A 23,638-nucleotide genomic window follows, 5' to 3' on the forward strand; every position below is an offset into this window, starting at 1 on the left:
AGACAAACCTCTGTAATTCGACACCACATTTACGTTACCTTTTTTGTGCAATGGGATGATTATCGATCTGCGAAAGGACGAAGGGATTGACACCCGAAGAAAAATTAAGTTAAGCAGATGTAGAACTTCTTGTAGAAACGAAACTAGAGCATATTTGTAGGGTTCAAAAGAGATTCTATCAAAGCCTGGCGCCTTATTACTTTTTGCATTACCGAGTACAAATAATAATTCGTCCATTTCGAAAGGACCGTGTACAAATGGGTCCATGTGGTGCGGCAGCACCCAAGCCATCTCATCTTCGTGAGAGCTACATGACAATAAGTCAATAAAGTATTCGCGGAACGAATCCGCATTAATATCGTTTCCTACTCTAGGTGGTCTTTCCCTTTACTTATTCCCAAGTTTCCACCAATCAGCCGAGATCTTGACAGTATCCAATCTCTCAATGTCCGAATTGTGTGATGCCGATTTCTTTCCTTGCAGAGATTCGTATAAAAGGACCTACTTTCAATATATTGTCTCCTACAAATGTGATGGGTAAATCTACGATAACAGTTAAGACATTTAAGCTTACGTTTTTTGCCTGACTCGCATTGTACGTCAAACCATCTATTCTTGCGCCCGACGTTTACCTGTTGACTTTCCAGCAGCGTCGTGTATTTTAGAGAATATCAACCTTGCACTCAATGGTAGATTTGCTAAAAATATAATTTAAGTCACACCGTTCGGTGATGGAGTTACTATATACATTAGGCCTCATGGGACACCATTTCAGTTTCTGTGGCAATATGCATGGGTTCTCTGCGCTAATGGAGTTCGACTTAATGGAGAGCTTCAGTGGCATATGATCCGAATTAGGTTTACAGAAGACATACAAATTCTCCAGCAGTTCCAAAATATCGGCGGAACCCATTACCCCACAAAACGTATACCCGCCCTCTCTACAACCTTCTCATCGTCCATTAAATAACGCCACCTAGGTCCTCAATTAAGTTCAGAAGTTTTCGGCCTTTACTATCGACACACCTATCCTTTGACATACGTTCCGCTGTGATGTCCTGTTCTATGCTTACATGAGCATTCAAGTCTCCAATATAACAAAGGAAGTTGGTTTTAGATCCACTCTTACCCTAATTTTCAGAAACACCAGATCTCGGAGATGGATGGTGCGATTTAAGCGAATTTTAGTGTGCTCCCTAAAAATAAAAATTTGGTATCCAAATTTCGGATGGGGTACTTAGGGGGGCCGCCCTACCCTAAAACCTACCAAACATATACTTACCCCAATCACGACAATATGGGACTCAAATGAAAGGTATTTAAAGTAGAAAACGTATCTGATATCCAATTGTCGGACCAAATGTTTGGGGGACCACCCCAACCCCCAAAACACCCCTAAGTCGGCCATATTTATCGACCATGGCAATATGGGACTCAAATGAAAGGTATTTGCGAGTAAAATACGAATTTAATGTTCAAATGTGGGACCACGTTTCTGGGGGTCCACCCCTTCCCCAAAACATCCCCCATAGAGGACTTATTTACTGACCATGGCAACATGGGTCTTAAATAAAAGCTATTTAAGTGTAGAATACGAATCTGGTATCTAAATGTTGGACCAAGTATTTGGTTCCTCACCAAAAACATCCCCGAAAGGAGGCAAATTTACGACCATACCAATATGGGGCTCAAATGAAAGGTCTTTGGGAGTGTAGCATGAATTTGATATCAATATTAGGCAAAATGTCTATGTTGCCACCCCACCCTCATGACACCACCCATATAGGAAGTAAATATTTGCTGACCATTGCAATATGGGGCTCAAATAAGGGGTATTTTAAAGTAGAACACGAATCTGATGTATACTTTCAAGGCCAAGTCAATCAGTAGCCGCCCCATCCCCCAAACCGGTCATGTTTGCTGACTATGAAAATATGGGGCTGAAATTAAAGGCATTTGGAAGTAGACCACGAATCTGATATCAACATTCAGGACCAACTGTCTAAGGGACGTCCCACCCCAAATAGGACGTATTTGCTCACCAAGACAATTTGGGTCTTCAAGGCGGTGGAGCTTGATATTGATAGTTTTTGGGGCCCATACCCCAAACCGGACATATATGCTGACTTTTGCAATAAGGGGTTTAAATGAAAGGTATTTGAGATAAGAAAACGAATTTGATATCTAATTTCGAGGTCAATGCAAATATGGGGTTCAAATGAATGGTATATACATACATGGGAATAGAGAACGATGCTGATATATTTTCGGGGCTTAGTGTTTGGGGGACCACCCCACTCCCCAATACATCCCTAAATCGGGTATATTTGTCGATCATGTTAATATGGGGCTCATATGAAAGGTATTGGGGGTAGAGCAAGAATTGATGCCCACTTTCGGGACCAATTTTCTGGGGTCTACTTCCAAAATGCCTCACAAACAACAATGTTTTACTGACGCAATATGGGGCTCAAATAAAGATATTTGGGAGTAAAATACGAATTTGATATCCAAATTTAGGACCATGTATTTAGGACATCACCCCTTCCCCAGTGTCTGGGGAACCACCCCACCCCCGAAAACACCCCTAAATCACATTTCATGAAAATATCGGTCTGAAATAATGTATTTTAAGAATAGAGTACACCTTACATCCAAACTTAAATTCGTAGACCAAAAAGGATCATATGGAATTCAGACTGTAAGTCAAGCAATATTCTATTTTCGTACCATAGTATTTCACTAAAAGCTTAATTGTCGAAAATAAATATTCCAAGGAAACTTTTGTTCCATATAAAGTAAAAGAAGGCTCAGCGGAGCGGGCCCGGGTCAGCTAGTAGTTTTATAAAAAATATATAACACTTTAATATTTACAAAATCAGAAAACGGTACTCTTAAAAATAGTTTCCCGGAATCAGGCACATGATCATGTTTGCGGAGATTATACACAACACGACGAATGATATTACACTCAAAAAAACTGAACCCCAAATGAATAAAATTGACCTAAATGGGAGTAAAATTGGCCATGATTTGGCGCTTAGGATTTTCTTTGACCCTAAACAGGAGTGGGGGTCTTCCAGTTAGACGTGAAGTGGGGTTAGAGTGGCTGTTGCGTTGAGAAAAGAGAGGCGGTGACGTCACTGGCGGAATTCCCTCAGTCGATGCTGTGTGGACTGTAATAATATGCGATGAACTAGTCTTATTATAACTCATAGAGCGAGGAATAATAAGTTAGATGACGAGAAGGTAAACCCAACGAAAAAGAGTTAGAAAAAAAAAAATAACGCAATGGTAAATTTCGGGTATTGATATAGAGACACTGGTTTTATTATGAGAGAAAGAGTAGAGATGTGTTGCTCACCTTGCTGCGGTTGTAGAAGGAGTGGGCAGTTCATTAGTAAAAGAATTGCAGATGAGCTTAAGTACTAAAAATGGCTTAAGATTAGAAATTCACAATATGTACACTTAGTGCTAATAGATATTTTCTTACGTGCTACAAATTCATTTACAATTCACAATTTGACTTCATATACTTCGACTTATTCTACGATAGATATGTACTTAAATTAAAGGGACAAATTCAAATTTGTCCAGACCCGTTTGGTATGTAATCCAATATTTTAGGTATATGCGAGGGTAGTTAAATCGAGAAGTTGTGATATCTGAACTCAATTTTGGCATATTTTGAACATAATTCTTGTGCGTTTTAATACCAATTTCATACAAATTTGTCATAGGATAACACTTAATTTATTACATATAAATTTGGAAATAGGTATGTATTTCTTAAAAAATACCTTTTTCCTGCTTTATGACAATTAATTTTAACGTATCAGGTATGAAGAGAATAGATAAACGTATGGTTTTATTTGCATTGGGTATTATCCATAACTAGTTCCCATTAATATTTTACACAAAGCTTTTACATTGAGTAATAAATTGTGCTTTAAAAGTATAATTAATTAAAAAATATTATTTTATTTGCAAATAAAATCAGTTGAAAATCAGTCAGTCAGTTGAGCTTCTTTACATCTGACGTGTTTCTAATGGATCTCCCTCCAAATACTCTTTGTGCGAAGTGCTTCAAGGCTTTGAACGGGAAGTTCATAGCATGCCACATTTGCAGAGCTAAGCTACACTTCTTTTGTGCCAACGTCGATACTAATATTGGCGAATTATTTGTTAAAAATTCAAATATTGTATTTAATTGCAATGACTGCCTATCAGTTTCTTCTGATTTGGTTGCTCGCATTGCCTCTTTGACCAGTGAAGTGAGAGAGCTAAAAGTCTTAATAAACTCATCTTTATGTGCTGAAGTGCGAGAGATAAAAAAAACAGTGGAGAAAAACAACAAACCTCCAAGCAAAGAAGTTCATCAACAAAATGCAAATCATTATTCTGAGACCAGTGGTAGCGATGTTGTTGGTACTGTCCAAAGTCTTATTATACCAGTTACATCTACAGGTGCACAATCCATGAACAAGCCGAGCTCGCAACATGTTGTTTCATATGCACCATCGATTTCGTCAGTGAGTACAAATGATGTTAATGCAGTAAACAATAGGAATGAAATGTTCGAACCAAACCATCAAGCAAGTATGGGTTGGGAAACTGTTCAAAGGCGTAGACGAAAAGGGGGCAAAGTCATATTCGGTGAAAATAATGTACCTAATGATTTGGAAGTGGTGGCGACCAAGAAATGGATTCATATATCAAAGTTTAAGCCAACTGTTTCATGCGATCAAATTATCAATTATATTGCTGCCAACTCCAACATTGATAAAGCTAATATTGAATGCTATAAATTAGTAAAGAAAGACGCTAATTTAAGTGAATTAAAAAGTGTTAATTTTAAGCTGGGTGTAGTATCTAGTTTTTATAATGATATTTTTAACTCTAAATTGTGGCCTACCGATATCAGGGTACGTCCGTTTAAAAATTTTCAAAAAAGGGAAATACAACCCTTAGTTCAGTAGTAGATGCTGCACATAATCTAAAAGTGTTTTATCAAAATATGTCAGGTATTCGCACAAAGGCCAATGAAATCATGAATTTTACGTCCCAATGTGACTTTGATTTAATTCTCATTGTTGAGACCTGGCTTAATTCCGACTTTTATGATGCCGAATTTTTCGACATGAATTTGTTTAATGTATATCGGAAGGATAGAAATGCTTATCGTACAGGATTATCCCGGGGTGGGGGTGTTCTTATTGCTGTAAAATCTAAATATAAATCCTATTTATGTAAAATTGATGATGATGATGGTCTTTTGGATCAAATTGCACTATATGTAATTGGATTTAATCAAAAACTGTTAATATCTCTATCGTATATACCTCCTGGAAGTCATGATAATATCTATTCTAAACATGTCTCTAATATTGTTAATTTGGAAGAGAATATGTGTTCTGATACTAATTTATGTGTAATGGGAGATTTTAATTTATCAAGTATTTGTTGGACCATGATGAACGACAATTATTTTTTAACGCCTAGTAATGTTAATAAAGGGTTTGAAGTTAATTTTATCGATGCGTTATTGAGCGTTGGTTTGGTTCAAATTAATCATATTGCTAATAAAATGCGTCGATTTCTTGATTTAATTTTTGTATCACGCGACTGCAATTTCAAAATATATGAATGTTTGATTCCAGTATCTCCTCCAAGTGTTCATCATGTTCCTACAATTATAGAAATGGAATGTTTTATGTACATCCCAAATGATACTTCTGAGTGTTTTAATTTTAATTACAACGCATGTAACTTTGATGTGCTAAATTCGATGCTTTCATCTATAAATTGGGTATCGATGTTTCCTACGTGTGAACCATCCAATTGTTATGATATTTTTCTGGCAAAGGTTTTAGACATTCTTAAATTGAATGTTCCTCTAAAGAAGAAAAAGCCCTATAAGCTTCCATGGTATACTAAAGGCCTAAAAAAACTAAAAAATCTGCGCAATAAATTCCATAATCGATTCATTAAATCTGGTAATCTGGAAGAGCAAGTCAAATTTTTACATTATCAAAAAGAATTTAATTTTTTAAACAAATTTCTTTATAAACAATACATTCTTTCTAAAGAGAATGAAATTAAAGTAAATGTTAAACATTTTTGGTCGTTTGTGAAGTCTAAGAAGAAATCTTCAGATATCCCATCTACTGTTCAATATAACAGTTGCATCTCGCAGTCTGGCCATGATGTTGTAAACATGTTTGCTAATTTTTTCCAATCTAATTTTGAGCAGCCTTCCACTTGTAATATGACACTACCATGTTCTTATTCAGCCATAAATTTGGGAAGTATTTATATCTGTGAGGATGATGTTTTTGAAGCTATTGGTGCAATTAAAAATAGCTATAAAAGTGATGCTGATGGTCTTTGTGCTTATTTCTTAAAAAGTTGCTGTTTTAGCATTGTTTCCGTTTTGACTTTTATATTTCGCCTATCTCTTAAGAAAGGTATTTTTATAGCCAAGTGGAAGATAGCATCAATTACTCCTGTATTTAAAGAGGGTAGAAAAGATGATGTTACATGTTACAGGCCAATATCAAAACTTTCGTGTGTTTCGAAAATATTTGAAAATATCATTTTCAAAAAATTATTTTTTCTTTGCAAGTCTACTATCTCTCCTTACCAGCATGGGTTTTTTTCGGGTAGATCTACCACATCGAATTTAACATTATTTACAGATTACTGTATGACCGCCCTCGAGCGAGGTAAACAAGTAGAAGTTATTTACACTGACTTAAGCAAAGCTTTTGATAAAGTTTCGCATAGTATTTTACTTGCTAAGTTACAGAATCTAGGTTTGCATTCAAATTTTCTAAAATGGATTCATTCATATCTAACTAACAGAGTGTGTAAAGTTAAAGTTGAAGGATACGTGTCTCAGCCATATTTTCAGACATCGGGAGTACCTCAGGGTAGCATCCTTGGCCCACTTCTTTTTAACTTATTTATCAATGACATCTCTTCATGTTTTTCGCATTCCAATTTTCTTTTGTATGCTGATGACTTGAAATTTTTTACTAAAATTGAGTCTCTACAAGATATAAATAATTTGCAAGTTGATTTAGATAACTTAGTCATGTGGTGCAACATCAATAAGCTTTTTTTGAACCTTTCAAAATGTTTTCACGTCTCTTATTTTAGATCACTTAATCCCATTCAACCAACCTTCAAAATTGGCAGCCACAATCTTACTAAGCTAACTTCCATTCGTGATCTAGGCATTATATTTGATACATCACTATCATTTATTCCACATATAGACCACATTATTCCTGAGGCCTACAAGGTTTTTGCATTTATCAAAAGAAATTGTGCGGAATTTTCTGATCCTAATACCGCAAAATTAATTTATACGGCATTTGTTAGGTCTAAACTAGAATACGCTTCAATTGTTTGGGATCCTCAATGTAGTGCTCACATTGTTCGCATTGAGAGAATTCAAAAAAACTTTACAAAGTTTGCCCTTAAAAACTTATTTCCTGCTCAGATGCCTCCATATAGATCTAGATTTTTGTTACTTGGCTTGCAATCCTTAGAATCTCGTAGAAAATATCAATCGGCTTGCTTCATATTTGACTTGCTTAATAATAATATTGATTCACCGGATTTGTTGTCTTTAGTTCCAACATTTGTTCCTCCAAGAAGCTTACGAGTTGTAAATTTGTTTGACATACCGTTCCACCGCACCAACTATGCGAGAAATGGGCCTTTAACACGAACTTTTTTGAATTTAAATTTTATCAACAACAGGCTTCAAAGGGAGTCAAAACCATGTATTGATTTTAGCACATCAAAAGAAATTTTTAGATCCATTTTATATTATATATTTTTGTAGTATGCACCTCTTTATTATCATACATTACTATTTAAACATTTGTTACGGAAGTCATCTTAGTCTGTAAGGATATTTGTTCCATTGACTAATAAACAAATAAATACAAATACAAATATGGAATTGGTTTTGCATGTACAGTGTTTGACAAAAAAGTGAACTTTGAATAATGATTATTAATTTTTAAGTTCAAATGGAAATTTGCCCATGAACATACCATTAAGGAACAGGGGCAAACTTCTCACATATCAATGAGTGCAGTCAGATTAAAGTTTAAGCTCAATGATAAGGGGCCTCCTTTTATAGCCGAGTCCGAACGGAGTGCCGCAGTGCGACATCTGTTTTGAGAAGAAGTTTTTACATGGCATAGTACTTCACAAATGTCGCCAGCATTAGGAAGGGATAACCACCGCTGAAAATTGATGATGGTCTCGCCAGGATTCGAACCCAGGCCTTCAGCGTCATAGGCGGACATGCTATCCTCTGCGATACGGTGGCCTATTTTCAGTGAAGCTAAAAATACAAATTTTATTGCTTACTAACACTTGCACTTCTCATTTATAAATAAACTGGCTGACCCGGGCCCGCTCCGCTGCGCCTTCTTTTACTTTATATGGAACAAAAGTTTCCTTGGAGAGAGGTGGTCCCCCAGATACTTGGACCTGAAAAAATATCAGCATCGTGCTCTTCTTCTTTTAAATACCATTTATTTAAACCCCAAAATAGGTTATCAAATTCGTTTTCTATTCTCAAATACCTTTCATTTGAGCCACATATTGACATGGTCGAAATATTTTTTCCCTTTGGGGGTGTTTTGGGAAAGGGGTGATGCCCTAACATTATCATGGTCGGTAAATATGCCCGATTTAGGGGTGTTTTGGGGAATGGGGTGGTCCCCCAAATTCTAAGCCCTGAAAATATATCAGCAACGTGCTCTATTCTCATATATCTATATATCATTTATTTGAACCCCATATTGCCATTGCTCTCAAAATTTGATATCAAATTCGTTTTCTAATCTCATTTAAACTCCTTATTACAAAAGTCAGCAAATATGTCCGTTTTGGGGTATTGGCCCTAAAATGTAGACCTTGACTGAGCCTCAAATGGTCCATCCGCTTAGTCCAACTTCGGCATACTCTTTCCAACATTTCGGCCGGTATCTCATGATGAAATGCTTCAATGTTGTCTTCCAATGCGTCAATTGAAGTGGGCTTGTCTGTATAAACATGAACTTCAACATAGCCCAACAAAAATAGTCTAAAGGCGTTAAATCGCGCGGCCAATTGACCGGTCCCGAACGCGAAATAAAATGTTCACCGAACTCGCCTCTCAATAAGTCCATTGTTACGCGTGCTGTGTGTCATGTGGCACCGTTTTGTTGAAACCACATGTCATGCAAGTCACGATAGCGCTCACCATTCACACTTGCGTTACGATTCGCATCATCTTTGAAGAAGTACGGTCCAATGATGCCACCAGACCATGAACCGCACCAAACTGTGACTTTTTCTGGATGCATTGGTAGCAAAACCGATAATTCTGTTTACTTACGTACTCATTGAGCCAAAAATGAGCTTCATCGTTGAACACAAGAAGCGCGCAATGAACTTTCTTAACAGAGCACACATTTTGATAACAAAATTCAATAATTTGCAAGCGTTTTTCGTTTGTAAGACGATTCATGGTTAAATTATAGACCAAACTGAAGATGTTTGACAGTGAAACAAAACACGAAACGTGCGTGAGCTGTTTAAACCAGTGTTGCCAAAAAGATAATAGCTAAAAAACCATCCGTTATATTTGCTGCATGGTTACTTGTAGTTTTAATTTCAAGCCTAGAAAGTTTGAAATGAAAACAAAACGAAAAGAACACAATTAGTTGAAGTAATTATAAAATATTTTAAATAGAACTTACCTAAAATGGATATATATTTTCTCTTGCTTTGGATATTTATTTGCTGCAAAAAGCCATGGTTACTGGTGGTATCTTTAATTATATTAACCAGAGAATGTCTAAAATTAAAACCAAGAAATAACAATTCATTGAAGTACATAACTATAAAATAATGAATGTAATTTTTATTCAATTTTCCTTAAAAGAAGCTTTCAGCTTTCAGTTATATTGATGCATCAGAAATTTAAAATAAGTGGTTGTTTCTTGATAAAAGTCATTATGAAAAAATATATTTATGATCTCCATATCTGTAAATTTAGAGACAAAATTAAATGATATTTTTCTTAGCAAAATAAGAACATTTCTTTTCGAAATATCCACCTTTAAAAATCAAAGCAGACTGCTACAACGGTTTATATAGTTTTCTTCCACATTTTAAATTGATTCTAAAGTCGCACTTTTAACAAAAGGTCCATTTGTAGTTTTATTTTCTTACGCTCCCAATAAATACCTTTTTGGGGTATTTATAATTTTGCAGATATCTTGGGTATAAAAACATTTTCCAAACGATTTTTGATGATTTCGTATTCTTTGTACATAAACCCGATCTTCTGATCTCATAAAACCATGAACCGCGGCCCGTTCATGGTTTTATGAGTATACCATATCTCATTCGCCACTTACTTAAAAATTGTATATTAAACTTGCTCTTAGGATGTAATTTTTTCTTCGAGGAGCATTTTTGAAATCGAATTAAATTTTTTTAAACTCGTTGTAAGGAAAAATTTGTAGGAAATTTAAGCATATGAACTAATTTCAATTTCTTCGATAATAGGATATGTCCACTACTTTAGGAAATTTTCATACGAAAAGAGAAAATTCTCATAAAGCGTAGGAAAATTTTTGTTACAACTTTGAGTAAATTTTCTTCTGCATACTACGATAGCCTTTTTTTCAGTGTATATACCTTTTTGGCAAATGCAAATTTTGCCTATGAACATTCCACTAAGGAACAGGAACAAATTTTCACATATCAATGAGTGCGGTCCGATTCAAGTTTAAGCTCAATGATAAGGGGCCTCCTGTTTTCTAGCAGAGTCCTAACGGCGTGCCGTAGTGCGACATCTCTTTAGAGGGAAGTTTTTACATTTAGTACCTCACAAATCCTTGTTATCCTTGCAAAATTACTCTGGGGCGTTGCCACATAGACCTCAATACCATTACAAAGATCTGACATCAGTAAAGCAAAAGCAATTGTCGTTTCACACTAATTGGAAGATACACATTTACGCTATGTAACAGGCGTAGTGACGTTATGGCCTTTTTAAACACATACTTATATAGTTAACCTACTGTCAAAAGTTATGCCAAGGCAGTTTAAGTTGTCAAGTTGTCAAAGTCAACTGATTGATCATGGGTATGTATGTCTAATACACGACCCAAATAAGTATTGGGTTTAAAAAGCAAAGCCTTGGTCTTAGCTGTGTTCATATATAGCCCATTTTTGCTAAGCCAAACTCGTATTCATTCAAGCACCATATTTATATTAAACTCAAGACTATAGATCGAACTACTTTTAAAAAACATCTGAACATCATCAGCCTAAAGAACCATGTCACATAAATATAGAGAATAAATGGAAGAGGACCCATGACAGAGCCTTGGGGGACTCCACTACTAACACTTCTCGTATTAGAAAGCTCGCCATTAGACGTAACACTTTGCGAACGGCCCGTCAGATACGAAAAAATTAGTCTGCAAGCAGAGGAAGATAATGAAAATTTGATGCTTAACTTGTCTACAAATTTTAAGTGGTCTACTCTATCAAATGCTTTTTTAAATCTAAATCACCAAGCACACCTAAAAAATAGTACCAAAACCTTGTCTAAATCCATATTGGGATGCAATAAGCAAACATTTCTCATCGATGCAGCTTAGCATAGGCCTTTTAATAATATGCTTTACAATTTTCGAAATAGCAAACACGATCAAAAGTAAATTGATCACTACCGCTGTTCATCTCAAAATCGGGAAGAGTTACTTTAGCTACGTCAGCAAGACAACTGTCTATGAAATAGTCATTAACATCAAACTGTGGAATATCCTGGTTATCATCAAAACAGCCAGTCGATCGAAGCTTCATCCATACATCCGTATTGTCAATGTTTGCAAGTAGCCTACAACTATTCCCCAATTTCACTGAAATTTAAGTGTTAGGTGTCCATGCTGGGTATGGTTTAGACTGGACTATTTTTGGTATAGCCCCCATAAAGATCGAGTTCCGGATTGGACGTCTTTCACCCATAAATAAAGAATTTATTACTTGATCTTGCTGAAATTAAGTACAGTAAGCTTTGTTAAAATCCATAATATTCTCCCCGAATATGATTCTGATCGGATCACATTTGAATATAAGATCCCTTTACCACCCGATTTTTTTTTTGATATTTAAAAATCTCGGAAAAAATATCTATATAGCCGCTGTAGGGTTATAATGGTACATTTACCACAATTGAATATGGAGGGAGCGATCCTCGTCAAGCTCGTTTCGATCCATAGGATCGATGACCGCGGGAACATTATTTTCATTTAACACTAGAAAGACTAGACCCATTTTGAATTTTAATTTTTGTAATAATATAAATTAACTAGCATAGTATCAAAATGTACGAATATAAAAAAAAGTCATTAGGGATCCGGTACATACTGCCAAGATGTATCTGTATCCTAAATTTCAGAGCTGTTGTTCAGTCAGTAAAGAAAGTACAATTTTGTACGTTTTAGTACCAACATATATTTCAAGATGTATCTGTAGCCATCATTTCCGACCTCTCGGCCAGGCTGTAAAGAAAGTACCATTGTGTTCAATTACCAACTACTAACTTCTCTCATATCAATGAGTGCAATCCGATTTATGCTCAATGCCGCATAGCGACACCTCTTGGTAGAGAAGTTTAAACATGGCGGGATACCACACATTAATAAGGGGATAACCACCGCTGAAAATTCTTCTTACGTTCACGCCGGGATTTGAACCCAGACGTTCGGCGTCATAGGCGGACATTCTGCCGGGATGTAACTGTATTCCAATTTTGAAAGCTACAGCTCCTTACACATTCAGTACCAAAATGTATATCCCAAATTTCAGAGCTGTAGCTCAGTCTGTAAAGAAAGTACCATTTTGTACGTTTTAGTACCCAAATGTACAAATTTAAAAAAATCTTCTATTTCCCGGAACATACTGCCAATATGTACCTGTATCCCAAATTTTAGAACTGTCTGTAAAGAATGTACCATTTTGTACAGTTTAGTACCTAAAAGATTTTTGTGATATTCATACGAATATCACAAAAATCTTTTAGTCGCCCGGTACACACTGCCAAGATGTAACTGTACTTCAAGCTTCAGAACTGTAGCTCAGATATAAAGTTAAATGAGTTTTCTTCCACTCCTGATACGATTTTAGCATTTCGTATTGGGTGCTTTTCGTATTTTTACCTAGACTACGATGTGTAAAAGTAAATAAATTATTTTTTACTATTTAGTACTTTTTTATAGCAAAATGTACGATTTGTGAAAAAATCTCTTAGTCAGCCAACATATATTTTCTAGTTGAACCTGCATGTTAAATTTTAGATCTCTAGTTCAATCCGTAAAGAGAGTACGAAATGGTATCAAATACTGTACTAAACGTACATTTCTCCATTATCTCTTCTATTTTTCATATTTTTATACCCTCCACCATAAGATGGGGGGTATACTAATTTCGTCATTCTGTTTGTAACTACTCGAAATATTCGTCTGAGACCCCATAAAGTATATATATTCTTGATCGTCGTGAAATTTTGTGTCGATCTAGCCATGTCCGTCCGTCTGTCCGTCCGTCCGTCCGTCTGTCTGTCGAAAGCACGCTAACTTCCGAAGGAGTAAAGCTAGATGCTTGAAATTTTGCACAAATACTTCTTATTAGTGTAGGTCGGTTGGTATTGTAAATGAGCCATATCGGTCCATGTTTTGATATAGCTGCCATATAAACCGATCTCGGGTCTTGACTTCTTGGGCCTCTAGAGTGCGCAATTCTTATCCGATTGGAATGAAATTTTGCACGACGTGTTTTGTTATTATATCCAACAACTGTGCCAAGTATGGTTTAAATCGGCCCATAACCTGATATAGCTGTCATATAAACAGATCTGGGGATTTGACTTCTTGAGCTTCTAGAGGGCGCAATTCCTATCCGATTTGGCTGAAATTTTGCATGACGTATTTTATTTTTACTTTCAACAATTGTGTCAAATAAGGTTCAAATCGGTTCATAACCTGATATAGCTGCCATATAAACCGATCTGGCATCTTGACTTCTTGACCCCTAGAAGTCGCAATTATTATCCGATATGAAATTTTACACAGGTCTCCAACATATAATTTAATTGTGGTCCGAACCGGACCATATCTTGATATCGTTTTAATAGCAGAGCAAATCTTTTCTTATATCATTTTTTGCCTAAGAAGAGATGCCGGGAAAAGAACTCGACAAATACGATCCATGGTGGAGGGTATATAAGATTCGGCCCGGCCGAACTTAGCACGCTTTTACTTGTTTTAATCTGGCTCTACCCGTTCGCCCTATGCAAAGTTCAACTATTTCGTACTTTTTTGTACCTAACTGTCTAAAAGGTCAAAAACTCATTTGGCCTCCCCATTTAGGTTGCCATAGTGTACCTAAGTAACTAAAAAAGTTTTAAAGATATTTTTACAGAATTTTATTAATTGTTTAATCTTCCGGGACGACCTCAATGATCGGGAATTGCAAATTGTCTAGCGTTCGAAACCATCAATTCAACTTCCAACAGATGCACAGAATCATGTGTAGTACGGAAGTAGTGTTCTTAACACAGAAAAAAGTCTGTAATTACACAAAAACACATGCATTGGGAAAAAGAACAACTAAAAGACAGGGTTGTCGAGCGTGGTTAATGTGGTAGTTGTATCATAGATGCGTTTTCGCAATTAATACAATTCAAATACAACATACCAACGCACGGCCCTTGAAGCCATCACACCGAATATGGTTGAAGAGTCTTCTAACCAAAGACGAAACGCGTCCCATAGTGATTGGTGTGTGTGTTGCTATTTTTAGGTTTAAAATATATTTTTTATAGTTTTTTTTTAGTTTTATAGTTTTTATACCCTCCACCATAAGATGGGGGGTATACTAATTTCGTCATTCTGATTGTAACTACTCGAAATATTCGTCTAAGACCCCATAAAGTATATATACTCTTGATCGTCGTGAAATTTTGTGTTGATCTAGCCATGTCCGTCTGTCTGTCTGTCGAAAGCACGCTAACTTCCGAAGGAGTAAAGCTAGCCGCTTGAAATTTTGCACAAATACTTCTTATTAGTGTAGGTCGGTTGGTATTGTAAATGGGCCATATCGGTCCATGTTTTGATATAGCTGCCATATAAACCGATCTTGGGTCTTGACTTCTTGAGCCTCTAGAGTGCGCAATTCTTATCCGATTGGGATAAAATTTTCCACGACGTGTTTTGTTATGACATTCAACAACTGTGATAAGTATGGTTCAAATCGGTCCATAACCTGATATAGCTGCCATATAAACCGATCTTGGGTCTTGACTTCTTGAGCCTCTAGTGTGCGCAATTCTTATCCGATTGGGATAAAATTTTGCACGACGTGTTTTGTTATGACATTCAACAACTGTGATAAGTATGGTTCAAATCGGTTCATAACCTGATATAGCTGCCATATAACCCGATCTTGGATCTTGACTTCTTGAGCCTCTAGAGTGCGCAATTCTTATCCGATTGGAATGAAATTTTGCACGACGTGTTTTGTTATTATATCCAACAACTGTGCCAAGTATGGTTCAAATCGGTCCATAACCTGATATAGCTGCCATATACACCGATCTGGGGTCTTGACTTCTTGAGCCTCTAGAGTGCGCAATTCTTATCCGATTGGAATGAAATTTTGCACGACGTGTTTCGTTATGACATCCAACAACTGTGCCAAGTATGGTTCAAATTGATCCATAACCTTATATAGCTGCCATATAAACCGATCTTGGGTCTTGACTTCTTGAGCCTCTAGAGTGCGCAGTTCTTATCCGATTGGAATGAAATTTTGCACGACGTGTTTTGTTACGATATCCAACAACTGTGCCAAGTATGGTTCAAATCGGTCCATAACCTTATATAGCTGTCATATAAACCGATCTTGGGTCTTGACTTCTTGAGCCTCTAGAGGGCGCAATTCTTTTCCAATTTGAATGAATTTTGGCACGTAGTATTTTGTTATGATATCCAACAACTGTGCCAAATATGGTTCAAATCGGTTCATAACCTGATATAGCTGCCATATAAACCGATCTGGGATCTTGACTTCTTGACCCCTAGAGGTCGCAATTATTATCCGATATGCCTGAAATTTTGTACGATGGATCCTCTCATGACCATCAACAAACGTTGTTTATTATGGTCTGAATCGGTCTATAGCCCGATACACATCCCATATAAATGGTTCTCTCTATTTTACTTCGTGAGCCCCAATGGGCGCAATTCTTATACGAATTGGCTGAAATTTTACACAGGTCTCCAACATATAATTTAATTGTGGTCCGAACCGGACCATATCTTGATGTCGTTTTAATAGCAGAGCAACTCTTTTCTTATATCCTTCTTTGCCTAAGAAGAGATGCCGGGAAAAGAACTCGACAAATGCGATCCATGGTGGAGGGTATATAAGATTCGGCCCGGCCGAACTTAGCACGCTTTTACTTGTTTTTTTTATGTATGAAACAAAAATTCTAAAAGAATTTAAAAACTAAATTAACTTTATAAACAATTTTTAAAAAAAGCTGTTCAAACAGGTGAAGGATGTATTGAAGTGGTAGTGGTTTTAAACAGAAGATATTACCGTTTTTTCAAAACAGTGAAATGACCGATTTCTTAAACCAGTGAAATGACCAGTGTTTCAAACCGACAAACCGACCGGTACAAAATTATTGGTCCCTAGGTATGACATGCTCGTATAAAAATCACCGGTAATATGGTTAGTCAGGGGACCAGGCACTGGTCACGGAAAACCGGTGAAATCACTAGTTTGGGGCCGGTTCAATGTCCTGCAGGGTACGCCAACATACTTGTATGTATTTGTAAAAAGCATTGTCTTTTAGCTTTGTAACAATGGATAGTGAAATGAAGAGGTGAGTTTTGGTTAATCAATAAAAGGCAGCGGTTGTTTAATTTGAAAAGATTGCTACGAGACTACACAACTAAAGTAATAATAGATATGCAAATTTTTTGCAAATTTGCCCATGAACATTCCACTAAGGAACAGGGGCGAACTTCTCACATTTCAATGAGTGCAGTCCGATTCAAGTTTAAGCTCAATGATAAGGGACCTCCTTTTTATAGCCGAGTCCGAACGGCGTGCCGCAGTGTGACACCTCTTTCGAGAGAAGTTTTACATGACATAGTACCTCACAAATGTTGCCAGCATTAGGAGGGGAAAACCACCGCTGAAAATTTTTTTCTGATGGTCTTGCCAGGATTCGAACCCAGGCGTTCAGCGGCATAGGCGGACATGCTAACCTCCGCGCTACGGTGGCCTCCTAATAGATACATATATTTTTATTTATTTGGCTGCGGAAATGTGATAGACAAAATACTGTAATATTGAGGAGGATGAAACTTTATGCCAAGATGCCCATTTCACGAGAATTCTGGATTAAATATGTGGGCAAATCCAACATCGATATAAATGAACTTTCTGTATATCCTTATGAATTTGAGCAATCCCATTGCAACCGGTCAATCCGGTTGGTACAACCAAATGAATTTTATTTTTCACAAAAGTGTATTTTTGACCTCATTTTGGGTTTTACCCAAATAATAAGACTAAAATTTAACCTTTGTTTAAATTTTTTGCATTCTATTGTAGCACCTTGAGCTTTCTAGAAACGTATAATTTGTGTATATAAATATATTATTATATGGGCCAAAATCGATGCACAAAGTGCACTATTCTAAATTGCATCAATATAGTATGTAGTCGAAATATGTCATACAATATGAAGTGTTTTTACCCCTGCCAAAAATAATCCGCAGCAGGTAAGGACACAACTCTTTTTGTGTAAAAACATTGTATCATCGAATTATATCTAATTTGTATCTACGTTAAAAGCAGAAAGCAGATAATGATTAATATAACAAGTGTGTGATGTATATCAGACTTCATTCATATTTAAGATATCACTTCATTCTTAACTAAGAAATGGCGTTTATAGTAAAAAATGGAACCATGTTCAACGTATTATGGGATCATTGCTCTCTTGATTTTAAAAACAAAACAAATTTAATATCCAAGATATAGAAATAAAATTCGGAGTGAAAATAAAAAATTCGACGTGACGTAAAGAAGAAATGGCCTAATGGAGACGTGGAACTCGTGTGCAATGGTCGTCATTTAGGACCTAGGTCAACTTACCTAGAAATCTAAAAAAGCTCGCTTATTAACATCTCTTTCTTCAATGTCCCTGTTGAAGTTACTGACACCTTCAAAGAGATGTTAAAGAAGAATGGAAGGCCAAAAACGCATTGAAAATCTCCAACGTACTGCCGTCTGCATCGCCCAAGCGCCTTAGAAGAATTGTAAAGTGTATTCCTAAAAGTGAATCGTCATTTGCAGCGAAGAAGTCATTGCCCTCATCTTGCAACTTTGACTCAGTCGGGATTCTTACATTATATTAACAAAAGCATTACCATTCAAATGCATTAACGCTTGCCATCGTACGGCGACTTACAAGAAACTAAGCAAAATTTTTTGCCATCACCTATAGTTGTTACAAATTTCAAAGACAGTGTTAGTCTCTCTGACCTAATCGAAAATACGGCAGTAAGGATAGTTTCAACATTTTCTGCTCAAACACTGAAAGAAGTAAACCAGTGCAACGTACAGCTTATGTGCAAATAAGCAAGACTCGACACGGACTATAGAAGCGTTTCTACGGCATATTAAATCGGTTCAGAAATGCTTTCACAAGCAACAAAATAAGAGAAAAGCCTCTGCGAAATTTTCAGAGAAAAATAATTTGTTAGTCAAATTTCTTGGACATTATAAAAGAAATCCCGCACATTAAGGCCTGTTTTTTGTCGGGTTTTATAAGCACTTTCCAGCAAAACAAAATTAAATCGGATCATATCGGGCTTTTGACAGCCCGAACAAAATATTGTTGGGCCAAGGTGGCCTACTTTGAAGGCCTACCAATGGTCTCCTGGGACTTCTAGGGCCCTGAGATGGCATATAAACTGGATAACACTTCAGCTATAACCATGTAAAATTTCATGAAGATATCTCTATCCGTTCCACAATGGCAGACTTATTTCCACGTTTTTTTTCCATCCCACTGTGCGTCGTCGTCTTTAGCGTCGTTGTCGGACTATGTGACCCTTGTAGGATAACGAGAAGGCGCTGCAGCTCGTTAGGCCATTTCTTTGGGATCAGACCATCTCCCAATAATTCCCACCATCGACTGACTACCGGACTTCATAACCTCTGAGCGCCGGACATTTATCAATCAGAAGAAAACCGATTGGGCTGGCTTCAGAGAGTACACTAATCGTCGCTTCAGTGAACTGACACCCCCTCGAATGTGCTAGTTGCCGAGAGGAAATTCCGAGACATCATTAACGGAGCAGCTGCTCGCTTTGTACCAGTCAGCAATCACAATTTACCGTGGACGAAGTAACGAATGTCATCTGAGGAAGCAAATCATCCAAAGCGTTGGGCTCCAACGCAATCTCTACACTGATGCTGACGAATCTGGATTAACCAGATTTAATTAGCTTACATCTGTACTCAACCTGTCCTTGAACACTCTTATAGTACCTGATGTATGGAAGATGGGTAGAGTGATCCCGCTACTGAAGCTTGGAAAGGAGTTAGGGTCGTACAGACCAATCTCCCTTCTCTCACCAGTAACCAAGAGGCTTGAAAGACTACTCCTCCCGAGCCTCCTTGTAGAGTTTCCATTCGCCGAGTATCAGCATGGATTTCGAAGACTGTACAGCACAACAACTGCTTTGCTTGCCATCATCGTATGTATTCGACACGGTCAACCATGCCAAGCTTTTTGAGGACATCCCCAATACGTCCCTCCACCCAGGGCTGAAACGTCGCGAATTATCTGCGTGTTCGCCAGTCATTTGTGGAATTTAGGGATAAGAAATCGAAGCACTTTAAAGTGAAACAAGGAGTTCCCCAAGGCGGGGTGATATCTCCGGCACTGTTTAACTTCTACCTATCCTCTATTCCACCCCCTCCTGTCAGCAGCACTTAGGATGCTGACAAAGAATCCTTTTGGACCACGTACAAAGCAATTGGCTAGGTGTATGCAATGCAGGATGTATGACCCCATTGTGACCAGGGACCACGCGACACGTCAGCTGTTTATCTGTCCGGTTAGACACATCCGACTCAGACCCAGATCCCTCTGGAAGCAGCCCATCTTAGTCGCAGAGTTCCTGGATCTGGATACAAGCAAACGAAAGATAGAACACAATAAACTGCTACAACGACAACAAAAACTTTGTCCTGGGGAAGAGTGGCTCCACGGCTTTCTCGAACAAATCTTGTGAAAGTGAGCTCCACAAAGGTTATTAATAACTAACTTGCTAAAATATTACGGCATTACGGCAGGCTTGAGATCTGTAGATATAAAAAGATGGGTCAGCAGAGGAACACCACAAGGAGGTGTACTGTCTACTCTACTTTGGTGTATAACTATTGGGTTGCCCAAAAAGTAATTGCGGATTTTTTAAAAGAAAGTAAATGCATTTTTAATAAAACTTAGAATGAACTTTAATCAAATATACTTTTTTACACTTTTTTTCTAAAGCAAGCTAAAAGTAACAGCTGATAACTGACAGAAGAAAGAATGCAATTACAGAGTCACAAGCTGTGAAAAAATTTGTCAACGCCGACTATATGAAAAATCCGCAATTACTTTTTGGGCAACCCAATATTAACAATATATTTTCATCTCTGGAATAAAAATGTGTAAAAGGGGTCGCGTATGCTGATGTCGTGGCAATTGCGGTTAGTGGAAAGTTTCCCGACATTTTAGCTATTATCTTATTGGCATCACTGGTGTTTTGTTTCACTGTCAAACAACATCTTCAGCTTGGTCTATAATTTAAGCATGAAAACTCTCACAAACGAACAACGCTTTCAAATTATTGAATTTTATTGACTTTGAAGGTGTAGCGGAGCGGGACGAGTTGAGCTAGTAAAAGTAAATGCATTTTCAATAAAACTTAGAATGAACTTTAATCAAATATACTTTTTTTCTAAAGCAAGCTAAAAGTAACAGCTGATAACTGACAAAAGAAAGAATGCAATTACAGAGTCACAAGCTGTGAAAAAATTTGTCAACGCCGACTATATGAAAAATCCGCAATTACTTTTTGGCAACCCAATATAAAACATAATTGAAACATACAATCGGTTATACCGAATAAATTTAGAGCAAAACGTGTGATTTGGCGCAAAACGCCTAATTGAAAACATTTAGATCTCGTATTAGTCAACAATTTGAAAATTGTTTGTGTTTCATTTAGATCTCGTGTTTGTCAACAATTTGAAAATTGTTTGTGTGTGTGGGTTTAGAGAGTTTCACTGGTATTCACAAAACTTAATGTAGCTTTACAGTAGGTTCATTTGACAGCTCTATAGAGAAAATCTTTCAAATTAGCCTACTTTAAAGCTGCACTTAGCTTCGCGAATATGGGCATTTGTATTTGAGCATTTATTTACGCAAGTTTTTACTTTTATTACCATATTTTTCAGTGTCCTTCCACGGCTATGTATATACCAAACTTTATTACATCAGAGGAGGAACAGCGTATTTTGGCACAAATTGAAAAAGCCCCAAAACCAAAATGGACTCAGTTAATGAATCGGCGTCTCATTAACTATGGTGGGGTGCCACACCCAAATGGAATGATAGCGGAGGAAATTCCCGAGTGGCTCCAGACTTACGTTGACAAAATTAATAATTTAGGCATTTTTGAAGCGCAAAAGGCAAATCACGTATTGGTAAATGAGTACAAACCTGGTCAGGGGATAATGCCTCATACAGACGGGCCATTATTCTTTCCTTTGATCATGACCATATCTTGTGGCTCACATACCGTTCTGGAGTTTAGCAAACGTGAAAATCTCGATTCTACTTCTATCGGTGAAAACCACAATGGTAGTGCTGTACCAAGGGATAGCAGCAGAAATCGAGCTATTCTCTTTAAATTCATACTAGAACCACGCAGTCTGCTAATACTGAAGGATGAGCTCTACATAGACTATTTGCATTCAATAGACGAGGTAGAGGCAGACGTGCTTTGTGATCGTATTTGTAATTTCGAAAACTGCGAAAGTTCCTACAAAATGGGCGATGTATTGAAGAGGGGAACACGCATATCTTTGACTATCCGCAATGTTCCAAAGGCTACAAAAATGAAACTAAAGTTTTGCTGAATTATTTCCTCAATGACCACATTGCGTCCCTACTGTTGTTTATCACTAGAGATTAAGTGTACGAACTTATCTGTGTTACCAAAGTCTTTGCTCCATTTGCTCCACAGTCAACGCTCAACAACGGTCTATCCAACACTCATATGTGTATTCTATGTAAAAAATGCATCTCACATTAAACTTTGTTAACATATACATGTATATACACATACATAAATAGTTTGTTTTGCAATGCATTATAGAGCACCTGCCATTGCCAGTGTCCTTGTTTTATGGAATTTTTTCCTGCATAGTTTGTAAGTAATTAAACAAATGTGTTTTGTACAATCCAATTTGTGGCCACCATTCCTATATGTCGAGGTTCACACCCACTTAAAAGTTGTTAACATTTTGTTTATACTCTTGGAAGGTTATATAATATGTATATGAATCTGTGTCCATAGACCATTCTGCATATATTTTTTCTAATGTTTTACCTTAAATATTGTATAACTAAAATTTAATGTATCTATTAAAATATGCTGCTTGTGAAATTTATAATTTTAAAATAAAGAGAAAACGTTATTAAGCACACATTTTGTTAAAACAAAGAAACTGAAGGTAAATTGTATAGAACAGATAAATATTTTCTTTTTATACGACTGGTGCAAACCCAAACGTTCAGCATCATTATCGTACACACATAAATAAGATGATATTGATTTCAATTTGATTGCATTGGATCTGCCATATCCAACTAAGTCTGGTATACATACTAAATAAAATCCTATCTGCCATGGATTCAGCTAAAATGTGTGAACTATATCTGATTATGAACCGATTTGGACCGTAATTCGCACATGTGTTGAGAGTCATAACAGAACACTGTATGCTAAACTTCAGTCAAATCGGATAAAAATCGCGTCTTGTAAGGGCTCAAGAAATCAAATCGGTAGATTGGTTTATAGGGGAGCTAAATCAGGTTATTCACCTATTTCAACCGAACTTTGAACAGTTATTGGAAGTCATAACAGAACACTATGTGCAAAATTTCAGCCAAATCGGAAGAAAATTGAGGCTTCCAGGGGCTCAAGAAGTCAAATCGGGAGATTAGTTAATGAATATGAGCTATATCAGATTCTTGACCGATACGTGCAAAATGTCAGCCAAATCGGTCAAAAATTGCGGCTTTCAGGAGCTCGAGAAGTCAAATCGGGAGAACGGTTTATATGGAAGCCATATCAGGTTATAGATCGTACTTGGCACAGTTGTTGGAAGTCACAATAGAACACTATGTGCAAAATTCCAGCCAAATCGGATGAAAATTGAGGCTTCCAGGGGAAGAAGAAGTCAAATC

The 23,638-nt window shown here is 36.9% G+C and overlaps 1 protein-coding gene across 2 annotated transcripts in view; it reads left to right on the top strand.

Annotated features, from left to right (window-relative positions):
• LOC106085862 (alpha-ketoglutarate-dependent dioxygenase alkB homolog 6) overlaps positions 1 to 22,877 on the top strand; it is a 34,861-nt gene extending 11,984 nt beyond the window's left edge. For both annotated transcript variants that reach the window (XM_013250308.2, XM_059364972.1), the window contains exon 2: positions 21,622 to 22,877. In XM_013250308.2, the coding sequence (XP_013105762.1) occupies positions 21,622 to 22,305 (684 nt within the window). In that variant the 3' untranslated portion in view covers positions 22,306 to 22,877. The remainder of the gene's footprint in view (positions 1 to 21,621) is intronic.
• The last annotated feature ends 761 nt before the right edge of the window (positions 22,878 to 23,638 follow it).

The sequence above is a fragment of the Stomoxys calcitrans genome, chromosome 3, assembly GCF_963082655.1.
Source record: "Stomoxys calcitrans chromosome 3, idStoCalc2.1, whole genome shotgun sequence".
NCBI classification, from domain to species: Eukaryota; Metazoa; Arthropoda; class Insecta; order Diptera; family Muscidae; genus Stomoxys; species Stomoxys calcitrans.